The sequence below is a fragment of the Carcharodon carcharias genome, chromosome 9 (assembly GCF_017639515.1).
Source record: "Carcharodon carcharias isolate sCarCar2 chromosome 9, sCarCar2.pri, whole genome shotgun sequence".
Classification (NCBI taxonomy): domain Eukaryota; kingdom Metazoa; phylum Chordata; class Chondrichthyes; order Lamniformes; family Lamnidae; genus Carcharodon; species Carcharodon carcharias.
In genome coordinates this window covers 114,576,648-114,593,073 of record NC_054475.1, presented here as the reverse complement: position 1 = coordinate 114,593,073, position 16,426 = coordinate 114,576,648, and the positions used below count along the sequence as shown (strand labels likewise).

At 41.4% G+C, this 16,426-nt stretch overlaps 1 protein-coding gene across 6 annotated transcripts in view; it reads right to left on the bottom strand.

Annotated features, from left to right (window-relative positions):
* The window catches only part of diaph2 (diaphanous-related formin 2), an 865,163-nt gene that overhangs the window by 541,775 nt on the left and 306,962 nt on the right, over positions 1 to 16,426 (bottom strand). For all 6 annotated transcript variants that reach the window (XM_041195327.1, XM_041195330.1, XM_041195331.1 and 3 more), the window contains 3 exons: positions 14,493 to 14,611; positions 13,254 to 13,318; positions 10,888 to 10,992 (listed from right to left, as the gene is read on the bottom strand). In XM_041195327.1, coding sequence (XP_041051261.1) covers positions 10,888 to 10,992; positions 13,254 to 13,318; positions 14,493 to 14,611 — 289 coding nt within the window. The remainder of the gene's footprint in view (positions 1 to 10,887; positions 10,993 to 13,253; positions 13,319 to 14,492; positions 14,612 to 16,426) is intronic.

Sequence of the window (16,426 nt, the reverse complement as noted above, 5' to 3'; positions counted from 1 at the left end):
ATTGAGTAAGGAGAAGTGCTGAAGAGTGAAAATGTCCTAGAGGGGTCAAGAGCAGAATCTACCAGTTACTGTTAAGAACAGTTGAGGTACCAATACCTTTCTGGGGGTAGTCTATAGGCCACAAACTAGTGGGAAAGATATAGAGGAGCTAATTTCAAAGAAATTACAGAGACGTCCAAGAATTATGAAGTAATTATAATGGAGACTTGAAGTATACTAATATAGACTGGAATGGTAGTAAAGGGCAAAGAGTGGTGGTTGGGGTGGGGTAAGAGTAAGTGCATTAAGTGTCAGCGAGATATAATAATTCTCAATGTTATTGAAATTTATTGTAGAGTAGTAGTGGGGTCTGTGTCTATGGGCAGGATTTTGCCCTAGGCGGGTTGCTTGGTGGGAGTGGCATGGACGGTCGGAAAGCCAATTAAGGCCCGCCCTGAGTGGATTGCGAGCAGCAGCGCCGAGCGCTGCCTGTGTGGGAGGAGGGAGGAGGGAGAGCAGGCCTGACACACAGTTCGCGGATGCGCGCAAAAGATCACTTCGCGGAGCTGCCTCAGGGAGATTGAAGCACTTTTTTTAAAAAATCAATAAAGAAAGTAAAAATGTAATAATACATGTCTCCATGTTTTTAATTCCAGAATATTTTATTTATTTAATTCGTATTAGCTTTAGGAAACCTCATCCAACTCGTGGATGAGGTCTCCTAAAAAAATGTAAAGCTGGTTGGTTTTCACCTGCCCATCTACAGTTAGGTTGGACGAGCAGCGTAAATTTCAAGTTAATGAGGTTGTTAATGGTCTTAATAAGCCTTTTAATTATTGGCGGGTGCATAGCCAATCTGGCATGCGCCTGCCAAATGAAATATTGCGCAAGTGCACAATGACGTTGGGCATCGCACATCATTTTACACTCAGGCATGTCAGGCACGTGCCCGCACGCCAAGCGTAATATTCTGTCCTATGTCTCTCTATATGTGATTTAATTGAATTAAAGGCAGCTGGTCTGAAAGCTTTGACGTAACAGAAGATAAGCTAGGTTTGAAATAATTAGTAGGTAAAAGGTGTAAAGGGAACATTTGCATTTTTAAATATTTCAAAGGAGGAGTGAAATATTACACTGAGCCAGGAGAAGTTCAGGAACAGCGGGCAGAATTTTACGGCCCTGTTTCGGCGGGGACGGGGCCGTAAAATGCGATGAGCCATTATAAATCCCATTTACTTCAGCAGAAACGTAAAATGCCACTACTGTAAAATTCTGTCCAGTGTGTTTATGTTTCCCAGATTACCTCTAAATTGGTACTATGAGAGATTTTTATCATCAGGGAGGTAAAGTCCAAAGACAGTGAAACAATGGAAATTTGCATTCAAAGAGGAAAATATGGATAAAGGAGAGAAGGCTGTGTGCAAGGGAAGGCATTCTAAGATCTAATAAGATTGAAAAAACCTCCAGCATCTAAGCCTCAAGTTGCTGTCTGCAAAGATCTGAAGTTAAGTAAACTCACTTTGAATTGGATTGTTCAGGATGTTGTGTTTTGTGCCTGGGTCTTTTAAAATCTGTGTCTTGCTGTTGCTTTAACGAAAGTGTAATTGGGAGTTGGATTAACTCAGGGATTTGTAGATCTGTCTGTGTGCTTAAAATTATTTCTTCTATTAATAAAGGTTTAATTTAGTTTTGTAAGAAGCCAAAAAGACTCAGTGATCTTATTACTATTTAATTCAAGGCACACATCTTGAAATTTATACAAATTGTAAAACAATTGTGGCAGTTGTTTCAAGTTTCCCTTTGAGATTTGAGCAGCTCATCATTTCCAATCAGCTGTGCCATAACATCAGGAAAAAATTCTCGATCAGTATGCTGCTAGTTCAATGAGGAAGGAGACACTGTTGGATTTGGCTCTTGAGAATGAGCTGGATCAAGTAGATCAAGTGTCAGTAAGGGAACAGTTAGAAGACGGTGATCATGATTTAGATAGGCTATGGAAAAGGACATGGAGTAATCCAGAGTGAAAATAATTCAATGGGGTGAGAACAGATTTGATCAAGATAAATTGGAATCAATGATTGGAAAGCAAAACTGTAAAAGGACAATCGGCTGCCTTTAAGGATGATATAGTTTGAGTACGGTCTAGGTACATCCCCACAAGAGGGAAAGGTAGGACAAATAAATTCAGAGCTCCTTGGATGACAAGAAGTAGAGCTGAGAAAAGATGCTTTTGACAGATGTCAGGTGGATATGACAATTGAGAACCAGGCTGATTATAGAAAGCTTAAAATGAAAGTGAGAAAATAAATGAGAATCGCAAAAAGAGAATGAGAGGAACTGGCACCTAACTTAAAGGGAATCCAAAAGTCTTCTACTGGCACATAAGTGGTAAAATGGTGGCAAAAGGAGGAGTGAAGCTGGTTAAGGACCAAAAAGGGGATTTACAATTGGAACATGACTGTGTTACTAAATAGGTACTTTGCACCTTTACCAAGGAAGAAGATGCTGCACAAATTATAGTGAAAAAGGTAGCTGAGACATTGGAAAGACTAAAAATTGATAGAGAGCAGATATAAATAGGCTAGATGTATTTAGAGATAATAAGTCACTTGGATCAGATGTCATGCATCCAAGCATACTAAAGGAACAAACAGTGTGTTATAAATGAGAGGTTTTATATATAATTATGTTTTGGGAGTGTTTATTTAATTCCAAGTAAAATGGGATAGTGAAGGGAGTCATGTGATCAGTTCCGAATTCTGGCCGCCACAAGCATGGGTGCATGGTTACTGGGCGGGGGTGGGGGGCAGGGAGGCCCAGGGTGAGGCTTACTGGGAGCAAAGTGTAAAACATTTACATGAAAACAAAGCCAAGAACAGGTAAGTTGACTGTGGATAGATTTTCAGTCTGAGATTTTGAACAGAAAGAGTGAGGGAGGAAGGTCTCAGAGAGACAAAGGCTACCGCTGATATGGTCAGTAGAGAGAAGAAGCTGCGAGTCCTCTGAGAGCTAGTGGAGCAGAATGCTGGAGAAAAAACAGTCTCTGATCTACAAGGCACCTCCGGTTGCAATCTAAAGACTCTGGAAGAGTTGCCCTGGCATGGTCAGGAGAAAATTCTCAACAGAATATCTGACTGCTGGTAGTTGGTTTGGAACTTCTCCAAAAATTGAGAAAAGTGTCTTTTAATGGTCACTCGATGTTATGACTCAGTCTTATGGGGAAAAGCAAACCCATAGAAGCTGAGTGATGTTGGACTGGTTCTTGTGAAAACTGCTATTCTGTGGAGAGCGAGACAAAATATAACTGTGGTGTGAGGTTTTCAGTCATGTTAAAAAGTTAAAGAGGATATCATTCCTGTTGTTTACAGTACTCGTTGGTCACTAAGTGTGTATAGTCAATGTTGCTTTAGTTTGTTTGTTACAGTAGGAGTCTTAAAACATGAAATCTTGTTGAGAGTGTCATTACATTGGTCACTGGGAATTCAAAACTCTTGTTTACAATTATCGGTGTTTACGGGATCTTAACAGGTGGAAATTATGGAAGTACTGGCCATAATCTTCCAACCCTTCTTAAATATGTGGTGGTAGCAGAGGGCTCGAGAACTGCAAATGGTGCATTCTTGTTCAAGGGTGCAAGGGTAAGCCGAGGCAACTACAGGCCAGTCAGTTTAACCAAGGTGGGGGGGAAGCTTTTAGAAAACAACAGTTCATGGACAAATGCTGACTATTTAAGGAAAACCAGTACAGATTTGTTAAGGACAAATCTTGAGTAACTAATGTGCACAGGTTTTTTGATGCGGTAACAGAGAAGGCTGAAGAGAGTATTATATTTGACATGGTGTACATGGGTAAAGTGTCAGCAAGGTTAAAGCCCATGGAATAAAAAGAAACAGTTGCAGCATGGATGCAAAGTTGGTTGGTTGATAGGAAACAGAGAGTGGTGGTAAATGGTTAATTTTTTGCCTGGAGGAAGATATATAGTGGGATTCTCCAGGGGTCAGTTTTAGGACCACCGTTTCTCCTGACATATATTAATGACTTGGGTGTACAGGGTGGAATTACAAAATGTGCAGAAAACTTGGAAGTATTGTGAAGTGCGACGGGGATAATGATAAATCTCAAAAGGACATAAGTTGGTAGAATAGGTGGACAGGTGGCAAATTCAATTAATTTTGATAGGAAGAATGGGGAAAAGCAATATAAAAGAGAGGGTACAATTCTAAAAGGGGTGCAAGAGCAGAGGGACCTGTTGAAAAACAAATTGTGTGTAGCAGGGCAGATTTAGAAAGCAGTTAATAAAGCATATGGGATCCTAGGCTTTATAAATAAAAGCATAAGAGTGCAAAAGCAAGAAAGTTATGATAAACCTATGTAGAACACAGATTTGGGCTCATATGGAGTACAGTGTCCAATTCTGAGCTCTACACTTTTAAGAATGTGAAGGCATTAGAAACGGTACAGAAAAGAATTGCTCCAGGGATGAGGGAATTCAATTACAAAGACAGATTGGAGAAGCTGGGGCTGAAGATTAAGAGGAGATTTGATAGAGATGTTCAAGTTCATGAGGATCTGGACAAAGTAGATGGGGAGAAATTATTCCGATTTGTGTTAGATTCAAGAACCAGAGGACACTGATTTAAGGTGAATGGTAGAAGAGCAAGATGCAACATGAGGAAATCCTCTTTATGGAATGAGATGTTACGATCCAGAATGCACTGCCAGAGCACGTGATGGAGACATTCAATCAAGGCTTTCAAAAAATATCTATACAAATATCTGATGAGAAAAAAAATTGCAGGGCTGAGGGAAAAGTCAGGAGAGTGGGGCTAGATGATTTGGTCTTGCTCTAACCACTCTATAATTTTAAAATTGTTTAACTCTCGATTCTCCACCAAAGAAAATAGTTTCTCTAGTCCTACCAATGAAATTCATTTAACATTTTAAACACAAGCCAAGTTAATGCAACTTGTTCTCACAAATTAATTCCCTAAACCCCTGTATAATTCTGGAGCATTCTTACTGCAATCTGCCAAGACCAGTGTATTTCCAAAGCTGAAAGTAGTTCTTCACACTGAGTCCAAGCAAGGCTCTACACAGCTAGACATAACTTCCTATCCTTTGTATTCCAGCCTTCTTGAGGTAAAAGTCAACATTCTAATCACCTTTTTAATAGCTTTCCGTATCTGTCTGCCAACTTTAATGATTTGTGAATTCAGACTCCTAAATCTCTGCTCCTCCATAGCTCCTAGTCCCTCACCATTTAGAAAATGCTCTAGCACCTTTCTTTCCAAGCTCAATTCATAAAGATTATGCCCATATGTCTTGTTACCCTCATTTCCCAAGTAACTATCTTCCTTTTAAACACACAAATTCACATTGCCTTTCTGGAGGAATGCATTTCTCTGAAAGAAGATTTATTTTTCCTGGATTTGCTTTTAATTAGCTGAGTTTCAACTACATTATGTTTTAAATTTACTAAAGGAAAATGCATTTAATATCCACCTTGTCGATTCTCTTTGTTATTTTAAATGCACCGTATCATGCCTTATCCTTCCTTACTCCAAAAACTTTAACGCAAATTGATCAGTTAGACATCAAATCTCAGTGCCTTCATCATCCTGGTGATTTGTCATTGGACTTTCAAGTGGTGGCCAGCACTCTCTGGGATGCATTAAGGGGCCTTCAGACTTAACCAAGAGAGGTTCTTAATAGACCAAGCTAACCCATGCATCTCCCTCTTTCATCCTGCAGGAGTACAACATTAGGAGCATGGAGTCTGGTGACCAAGCTGTATGCCTCATGGCATACAGAGAGCGGAGACGAAGAAAAGAGCGACAGAAGCGCCTGACTGGGCATAGGGAGGAGCAGCACCCTGAGGAAGAAGGGGCAACCGGGGCTTCCGTGCACATCACTGAAGACCCACAATGAGCCATTGCTGGTTGGTGCCTAGCTAGACCTAGGGTCTCTAGACAGCATTTGTCATTCCTGCAGATAATAGAAAATCAGCGTCACTGAAGACTGCGCGTGACCAGGGAACTGGTCAGTCACATCTGCTACCTGCTGCAGGGTTTGGCACCACGGGGACATGGAGGGCATCCACTGCCTTGGCCATGAAAGACAGATATGAGGAGGAATTTCTTCTCTCAGAGGGTACTGAATCTGTGGAATTCTTTACTGCAGAGGGCTGTAGAGGTTGGGTCATTAAGTATTTTCAAGGCTCAGGTAGACAGATTTTTAATCAGTAAGGGAATCAAGGGCTATGGGGAAAAGACAGGAAAGTGGAATTGAGCATTATCATATCAGCCATAACCTCATTGAAAGGTGGAGCAGACTCGATGGACCGAATGGCCTACTTCTGCTCCTGCATCTTATGGTCTTAAAGTGACCGTGGCACTCAATTTTTATGCCAGGTGACCTCTGTGGAATAGCACAAGCCTCCACCCACAAATGCATTCATGAGGTCACGGATGTCATCTTCACAGGGGCACACAGCTTTGTGCATTTTGCCCAGGATCAGGGAAGCCAAAACGCAAGGGTGCTGGGATTTGTCCAGATATCAAGTTTTCCACAGGTGCAGGGTACCATTGACTTCGCGCACATGACGTTCAGATTTCCATGGCAACAAGTGGTCAACTTCTTCAACCGCAGGGGCTTCCACTCGCAGGTTGTTCAGTGCAACCACCACAAACACAGCCTGCACGTCTGCACACGGTTCCCAGGGACCGTCTATGACTCCTATATTCTCAGTAGGTCACAGATCTCTGACAGCTTCCAGGATCCCTACAGGCTGCAGGGTTGGCTCCTCAGGCACAAGGGCTACATGCAGAGGACATATTGGATGACACCTGTGCAGCGGCCTCAGAGTACAGCAGAGAGAAGCTACATTGAGGCTCATGCTGAAACTCACACATTGATGGAGCAAGCCATTGGAATGTTGAAAATGAGGCTCCGGTGCCTGGACTGGTCTGGTGGAGCCCTGCAACATAGTCCACAGAGGGTGTCACATACCATCATCGTCTGCTGCACCCTTCAAAGCCTGGCACTGCAATGGAGAGAGGGGCTGGCTGAGGAGGAGATGGAGGAGCTACACATCTCCTCCGACGAAGAGGACATCAATGGGGATGAGGGTGAGGAGGTCCTCAAAGCTGAGGATGATGGCGATGAGGCCACCCACACTTGCCAGTCAAGGCAGGTACCCTCGGGAGGCCCTCATAGCTGCTAGATTCATAGAGGATGATGATGACGTGCAGTGAGGAGACACCATAGATCTTCACTTTGCATCTGTGAAAGTTTGATTCCTGTCTGGCTGAGGGCACCTCATTTGCACTCTGTGCACAGGGTCATATCATGGAGATGCAGCAGGGAAACCTTGACTTCTCCTGATCCTCTGACATCCTTCGTGAGCTGAGCCCTTCAGGACCACACTGTCACCAGACACAGATGCTGATAAGATTGGGGAGCCCAGCCACACCTCAAAAGGTGCTGGGATCACACAGAAAGAAAGATGGACCTCTCTGCCACCGGCCAGATCATTCTGGCAGCAATGATAAGCCCCATTGAGGTACAGGCATGACTGATGTGTTCAGTGACAGTGAAGGTGCACCATCAGTGTGCTGGGAAGGTTGCAAAAGCACAGGGAAGAGGCCCTGGTCTGAGAGACCTGCCTTTATCTTGTGTGGGGACCAAAGTTTCACATCTGAGTGACATAAACACTACTCATCAGAACAAGGAGACACTCTTAAGAGTTTATTCATGAAGTGAAAATTATGTACAAGTGATCAACACCCGTGTCCAGGCTGTGCAACTGTACCTTCCTAAACTTCCTAACATTGCCACTGCGTCTTGGTGCTCCCCCGACATTCACAGTAGAGGTGGAGGCAGCCTGCTGACTACTACACCCTGTCTGTAATGACCCTGATGGGCGTCCTGTGGAGGGCCAAGACCTGGAGGGCCACCGGCCTGCTTTTGGGGTCCTGCTGTGTGGCAGTGGCACCTGCCCCAGCCTGAGGAGCTGGAGTCACTGCAGTCACAGCAAGAGAGGATTTGGATGGTCCAGATACTGCTGGAGTAACCTGGGTAGATGGCCCCAGGGTGAGCACTTACTGATCCTCCTTCCTATGAGCGCCCTAGGGCCCCTGGCTGACGCCTTGAGGGGAAGGGGAAGCTGGAGTGAGATCAAGCTGCCCCGCAACCCTCTCGTGTTGATACTGTTGAAGGCCAACTATGGCGAAGCGATGGAGTTCAACCCAAGCAGCAATGCAGGACCGATGACCTGGACCAAGGCCGCCATCCTACCAGTGTTGACTTCAGTGCAATGGCATTCCTGCGCTATCACCTCAGGCTGAAGGCAAATGGACTCCTCCATCATGCCTTGTAATCTGAGGAGTGCAGCAGATATCCCATCCTGCTGTTCCCGAGTTTGCCTTTGCAGCTCCAGCAACTGAGGGATGACCGAGTCCAGAGACTCGTCACCCAACTCGGACTCAGCAGATTTCGGTCTCCAGCAGTCCTCCGAGTGCCGGACACCTGGGAAATCCCTGCCTCCGCCTGCTGTGGATCAAACAGTGCAATGTGCTCGCCAGATTGTGAGCCCAAGACTACTCCAAAGCTTGGTCCCACCAAGGTGTGCATCTCAGTGCTGGTGGAGGATGTGGCTAAGTACTGTGATGGGTCTTCAATGAATGTTTCAGCAGCTTCCTCTTCTGAGGAGCTTTCAGGGACTAAATTGAGGAACTAGGTCATGGACTCCCTCAGCTGTTTCCCAAATGTGCCTGCAAAAGCAAGGAGAGATAATTAGTGCATGGCAGTGGCCAGTGAAGCAAACACATCATTCACAGGATAGTTGTCTGATGGATGTTGCACTATTGGATCCTCACTTGGTTGAGCACCGCCAACCTCACCATCAGCACAGGAATGGCCCAGATCTTCATTGGCCAGCTGGATGACTCTATTTGCAAAGTCCAAGAGGACTTTGATTTCAAGCATTCCTCCACCAGTCTTCGACCTCTCCCTTTTGTTGTGTGCCAGCTTGTCCTGCATGAATACAGATGGAGTGTAAGCAGGATGCCTGCTAGGTCAGATAATAAGCATGTCTGAATGTGAGAGTTGTGAATGTGAGAGTTGTGAATGATGAGAAGAATGACTTACCCTGGCATAATGGAGGAGATCATTCATCCTCTTGCAGCGCTGGGCGGCTGTCCTCTTTTGCAGGGCGTTGGCGCTGACCATCGCTGCCACCACCTCCAAAGCCAGATTGGTGATGTTGCTAGCCCTCCTGCGGCCAGAGCAGGGTAAAGGGCATCACAGCAGGCCTCCATGGCATCCAAAAGGCGCTCCAGGGACGCATCACGGAATTACGGGTTGCTGTCTTCTTGCCTTTCGAGGTCATGTCTTCTGTGCAGCAGTCGTGGGTGGAAGCACTGAGAGGTGCGTGTGCGGCTGCACTTTAAAAATGGTACCTGGCATGAGGAAGCAACGAAGTGACGGTGTGGTGGGCGAATTGGAGGCCACCCGCCAGCGAAACTGTATGTTTCCCAGGAATGCATGATTAATGAGGTGGGATTGGGACAATACGGCATGAAAAGCCACCATTGCGACCAGCAGGTAAAATGTTATTTTTCTTGCCATTACAGCACCTAGTGCAAATCTGAGACCGTTCTGCCCTACATCTTTAAGTTAGAGTAAAATGGAGGAATGAAGGGGGTCATGTGAACCTATTCTCAATTATGCCCAACAAACAGCTTGGATGGCTTTGTGGTTAAAGGGGGCCCAGGATGTCTCACTGGGAAGAAGGTGCGATATATTTACCCCTGTAAACAATGACCAGGAAAGCTGTGCTGATGATGGATAGACCATTAATCTCCAAGCTACAGGGAGGTGTTAGGAATAGCAGTTGTTTGTTAAGAAGTTATACTTTAAATTGTCTAATTAATTCCAAGATAGAATGGCATTGGAGGTCTAGGGAATAGCTAATTAGCATTTCTATCTGGATTCAAAGCCCATGTGATTCAGGTCACTATGGCTTTGAGTGGGGAAGAGTCCATTGCAAACCCTTGTTGTATCAGGTTACGGAACTTCTCTTATGATGTCCCTGAACCTCACAGATGCTCAGTCTGCAAGAATCTGAGAGACAGCGAGCGAGAGAGGCAGCCAATCTCTACTGTTCAACATACAGAATCTGGGTGGGAACTCACATTTGGATTGAAAAGACGACGTTCATGAGAATTTGAATAAGGCTGAAAGATTCACCTAGATTTGACTAAAGAGAGGGATCTTCAGGGTGGCCCTCGTTATGAAAGTCAGTTTGGGGATTATAAATTATCCAGCTAGAAAAGAAAACAAGCAATCAAGAGCTGAGAATAGTCTTGGACTGGTTCCTGGAGAATGAAGTGTCCAATTAAGGGACAGAGTGAAGTATAACCATACAGGTGGATTATCAGGTATTTTAAAAGTTAAATGAGGGATCTTTTCTGTAGTTACAGCATGAGTTGCATAGCAAATAGTGTTTAAACACTGTTGCTCCAAGTTTGTTCATTGCAGTAAAAGTCTTATGGCTTGCAATCTTGTTGCATGATCATTTCAGTCCACACTAGAATTCATTTTTTAAAAAGTTTTACGTCTTTATGGAGATCGTAACAACATCCCATCAATTTCTGCCCAGGGTTACTTTCTGCCTGAAGTTGAGGAATTTTGATAGCATATTAAATTCACTATTCAATTACATATGGCAATTCAAATCACCATCACATTGGCATGCATTGAGAACAATCTTACTATATGATTGCCTAAAACAGTTGAATTTATCCTTTAGACAGTCTGATCTTGCTGGAAGTATTCCACTATTCTCACATGGCTTTCTAACCATTGCTCGATCCTGAAATTTGACAAAAAAAAACATGCATTTATTACCTCTGCTTCCAGCTGATTGAGTTTTGCTTCAAGCTCTTTTATTCTTTCATCCTTCTTCTGATTTTCAGTCTGTGCCTCCTGCCGAGCTGTAAATTCTTCATCAAACTGAAACAAATACATCAGTAAAGCCTTCCAGGTATGCTCAGTTTAATCAACGTGCATGTACTAACATATATATATATATGGATAAACAAATCACTTACTAAATAAGGCAGTTTGCTTTATTTTTCCATATCTACCAACTTAACCCAAGCCACACTTAAAGCAGTCTATGTCCTTGTTTCTATTCAATTTTGTTAGCTTTGTCATAAAAAATTGCCAAGAAACAACTCACTCCACCAGCAACTGAATGTTTACAGAACATAACTCCTGGCTGGAAGGAAGAGAATCAAAATATATTGCGATCCAGAAATAAGTGTTACAAAGAGAAGTAACTACAATTGCCACTACCACAAACGTTACTAAATATCAACTTCACTTTGAGTAAATGTCAGCCAATAAAGCTTTGAACATCATTTTGGTTTTACAAATAACCTAAACATATTGAGTCACAAGGACATTTGTACTCTCTACAAAGGAACTGTATCAGCTAATTAAATTGCACAGTGAACAGATTAAGCATGCCCACTTCTCAGTACACATAATAATGTGATCAGATATGAGAGTTTGCAAAGCTAAAATGGGACTTCTACTGCAATTTAAAAATTCAACACAGATGTAAAAATCAGGAAAACCTTCATTTAAAAACATACAGTTCAACAGTTTCCTTTTTACCCTCTTGTATGTCATAATACAGTTCCAAACTAGTATATTGAGATACAGACTCGCTTCAACCAAATAGACATAGAACTCTATTTTAAAACAATAATACTGCAAGTACTCAGGGAACTATAACCCTTATGATCACTGTGTTGAGATCATAATTTATCACATCAATAGCTCATTCTTCACCAGAATATTGAAAGTGTGGAAATGCTTTGCCTCATCAATTCTACAATCAACATGTTTTCAAAACTCAAAACTGTAGCTACTCAATCACTATTTAAAAGAGTAATGTAATTATAAATTTATACAAAACAATGATAAAACAGCACAGTCAGTTCTAGGTGTCGCAATGTATAAAGGGCATGAAACGAGAGAGAGCATACAATGTTGGAAACTAAAGTTACAAGCAGAAACTTAAGATACTGATTTTTTTTTCCACTGGGACCAAAACGTTAAGACAATATTTAACGGAGGTTTTTAAAATTATGAAGGGTTCCCAAGGTGCAAATTGAGAAAAATAATTCCTTCTGGATGAACAGTCAATGATGAGTGGGTGGCCAATTTCAAATCATCACTCAAAGTGAGGAGAGGTATTAGGAGAAATCACTTTACTTAAAGGCTTGTTAGAGCATAGAATGTTTGGTCAGTAGGATGGCTGAGGAAGAGATCATTGCACCAGTTCAGGGAAAGTTGGATAAACATTTGAAGCAGAGAAAGGTATGGAGAGAGGAAGGCAGTGGGATTAATTTTGCATTGCTTTAGCAAAGAGCTGGCATTGACATGACGGATCTAAAAGCCTCCTTTGGTGCTCAAAATGTCAGTGCTCTATCTCTTGATTTATCACATATTTTTCCAAATCCTTTAACTTCGGCGGTGTCCTGGCCTTGGCTTCTCAACAATAAAAAACTAAATAACTTGCTAGATTAAACTCATCATTCACGTTATTGGCAGAGTTGTGCTTCACCATGCTTGGATTCAGTCTTGCAACTGGGATTCTTCCAAAGTCTGTTCACTACAAACCAATATTCAATTAGCAGTTTACTACAATAGGTAGATATAAATACATATTTGAAGGAGGAGGAAAGATTAGACAGGTTGTGGCAATAAAGCAGAAATAAACAATTAAGCAGATAGTTCTTTCAAGATGCTGGTACAGGTGCAATGGACTGAATGTCTTCCTCTGTTGAAAAATTCCATGATCCCCAAAGACTTTGGAAAAACTGTATAACTCAGTGGGAAGCTATCATTCCTACAACTGATCAATACTAAAGAAAATACAAAGGAGTACCAAATTAAGTCATGTCATGTAGAGTTTCATAAAGCATTACTTTCTAATATCTTTCTATAGTCCTGAAACAATTCATCTCAAATTGAAGACACCTAGTTTGTGTTGATGGCACTCAGGGCTTTCTGATAAATGTGCAATGCCAATGTATGTAATATGCTACAAATTTTAGCTAGATCATATTAACACAACATAAAGTTGAAAAAGAGTACCCCTTCTTCATCTCTTCCTCTTGCATACCCATATCAAAAACACATTGTTTCGTCAATAATCAGTTTTGTAAATTATGGCTTCAATTTTTTTATTATAGACTTACCTTTTTGGAATACTCTAATGCCATTTTTTCGCTTTCTTCTACTTTCGCTTTGTCAACACATTGATCTGTCAAAATATACCGATTGATTATGTGCTCCTAGATTCATTGCATCTTACAAGAAGAAACTGTATTGAAGCTGAACTCCAATACTATAGATAGTATTCCTTTTGACAGCCAATATTTGTGTTAAATTAAAATTACAGAAAACCTTCAGAGCACACCATCTAAAAAAATAACAATCCACACGTCTGCATTCAAGTGGAGTTATATTATCAGTGCTTTAATAAAACTTAATATCATAGTGTGACAAAACCTAATGAAATATACACACAGTAATAATATGGAACAAATGAATGAAATTCTGTTCTGAAAATTTGCTCGTCTCAAGTCTCCAAAGTCTTTAATATGGTATAATGTATCGTTGAACTATGTGAATAACTTGCAGGATTTCTACCGAATATTGCTGGGCACCTCGACAGATGACGGGCTCTTCTAACTGTTATGTAGCATAAAAACAATAGCACCTTTTCATAAAAACTTTGATATTTTCATGAAGTGCACACTTTTCAGCTTAACAATTTGCAAAATTGAATCTGAACAAAATTAAACTTAGTTAATGCAAGCAGTTTTCAGCCAATTTTTTTTTCAAAACTTAGACATTAACTTTCTCTTGCATCATGGAGATTTGAATATAGCACTTTTAAATGCTTTTCAGGATCTCACTGTTCTGTACTTGCCTGTTTTTGAATGCTAGTTAGATTAAACCAGGAGTCACTCAATAAGGAATATGGCTGCGTGTGGACAGTCAACAGATAAGCAGGAAGAATTGCAAGCAAGCTCCAGCCCATTTAGATTGAATTTTTAGCCAACAATTAACTCAACTGAGTAAAGAATATTAAGTTGCTTCGCATACTGGTTTCTTATTGTGGAAACAGCAGCAGTCATCTGTTCATGAGGATCAGGTTAGTTCAAATGAATGTGGCATTGCTCTACTATGACATATTGGGTGGTTCATTGATGATTACATTAGTTAACTATTGTTCTGTTGATTAAAAGTTTTACTTAGTCAACAGCTGTACCTTATTTAAAAAATGTCATACTATTTTAGAGTCGTGTTTGGAACTTGCCGGAAATTACATCAGAGATGTAATGCAACAGAAAACATGAGTACTTTGAAAACTTCAAAAGAATTGACACAGCTTAAAAGTTTTAATCATGTTACTGAATATTCAAACATACCTATAAGATGACTAAAATCTACGTCTAATCGTTTACGATATTCAAAATCAGGATCTACTCCATTTCGATGCAATACTATCTGGGAAATACATTCCTCAATTATCTTGTAATACTGTGGTCTAGAAGCACAAAAATAAAGTAAAAATGATTTTCATGCAGTACAAATCAAAAGTAACACAATACAAAACACCATTAAAGATCTTATATTAAATTCAATTGTTTATTAAATGAACTGAGCATAAGGAGCCCAGCATACTAAGTCATATTCAATTGTGAAGTTTTCACAAAATACCCTTCCAAAGAATTATACAAATGGCATTAAAAAACCAAAAGCTGCATTAGAAAACTCAAGCTGCAATCTACACACAAATAATTTAAGTTAAAACAGAACAGATATCAATTAACCTTAAGAGCAGTGGAATACAAGCAATTTAGTAGTATCCTTTTCATGAGTAAGGATACATTAAAGCAGTTGAAATACCAGTCAGGTTTCAAGGTCTTACTCTAGACTATGATGGAGATGTATAGGAGTTGTCAGCAACTTGTAATGAGTGGTCTCCTCCCCACTCTCCCTTCCCCTTCATACAAGCCAGGGAGAGCTTTAGTGGTACATCTTTGAGCCAGTCATGATGCAAATAACTAGAGCACGATCAAAAATAAGTCCAGTTTTACATTCAAAAATCATACAGAAACACTAGATTTTTAAAAATTCATTCATGGGATGTGGGCTTCGCTGGCTGGGCCAGCATTTATTGCCCATCCCTAGTTGCTCTTGAGAAGGTGGTGGTGAGCTGCCTTCTTGAACCGCTGCAGTCCATGTGGTGTAGGTACACCCACAGTGCTGTTAAGGGAGGGATTTCCAGTATTTTGACCCAGTGACAGTGAAGGAACAGCGATATATTTCCAAGTCAGGATGGTGAGTGATTTGGAGGGGAACCTCCAGGTGGTGGTGCTCCCATCTATCTGTTGCCCTTGTCCTTCTAGATGGTAGTGGCCCTTGGTTTGCAAGGTGCTTTCTAAGGAGCCTTGGTGAATTCCTGCAATGCATCTTGTAGACGGTACATATTGCTAGTACTATGTGTCGGTGGTAGAGTGTGAATATTGTGGATGTGGTGCCAATCAAGCGGTCTACTTTGTCCTGGATGGTGTCAAGCTTCTCCAGTGTTGTGGGGGCTGCACTTATCCAGGCAAGTGGGAAGCATTCATTTACACTCCTAACTTGTGCCTTGTAGATGGCTGACAGGTTTTGAGAATTCAGGAAGTGAGTTACTCTCCGCAGGATTCCTAGCCTCTGACCTGCTCTTGTAGCCAAAGTATTTGTATGGCTAGTCCAGTTCAGATCCTGGTCAATGGCAACCCCCAGGATGTTGGTAGTGGGGGATTCAGTGATGGTAATGTCATTGAACGTCAAGGGGCGATGGTTAGATTCACTCTTGTTGGAGATCATCATTGCCTGACACTTTTGTGGCACGAATGTTAATTGCCACTTGTCAGCCCAAGCCCGGATATTGTCCAAGTCTTGTTGCATTTGGACATGGACTTACACTTGCATGATATTTCATGTAACATATCTTTTAGAAAGCTATTTCATAATTACCTCCCTATTAAATGGTAGCTTTTTTTTCCATTTCTGGAAGCAGATACACAAAGGAATTGTATTTTGTGTAACAAAAATGCAAGAGAAAGAACTTGGCTCCTCAAATTCTCAGATTTAACTTCATAATCCATTTTCTATTCTACATTTACTACAATTTGATGAAAATTATAACCTCGTTATACTTTTGCGTTGCTTACTTCAATCTGTGTTGAATAAATTAATCATATAATATTCACTTAAGCAAAGTGAACTCAATATATTCAAAAGGCATCTTCTACAAGAGTAATAATTTGCACTTCAAAAATTGGGCATCTCATCAATTTACTCACATTACTGT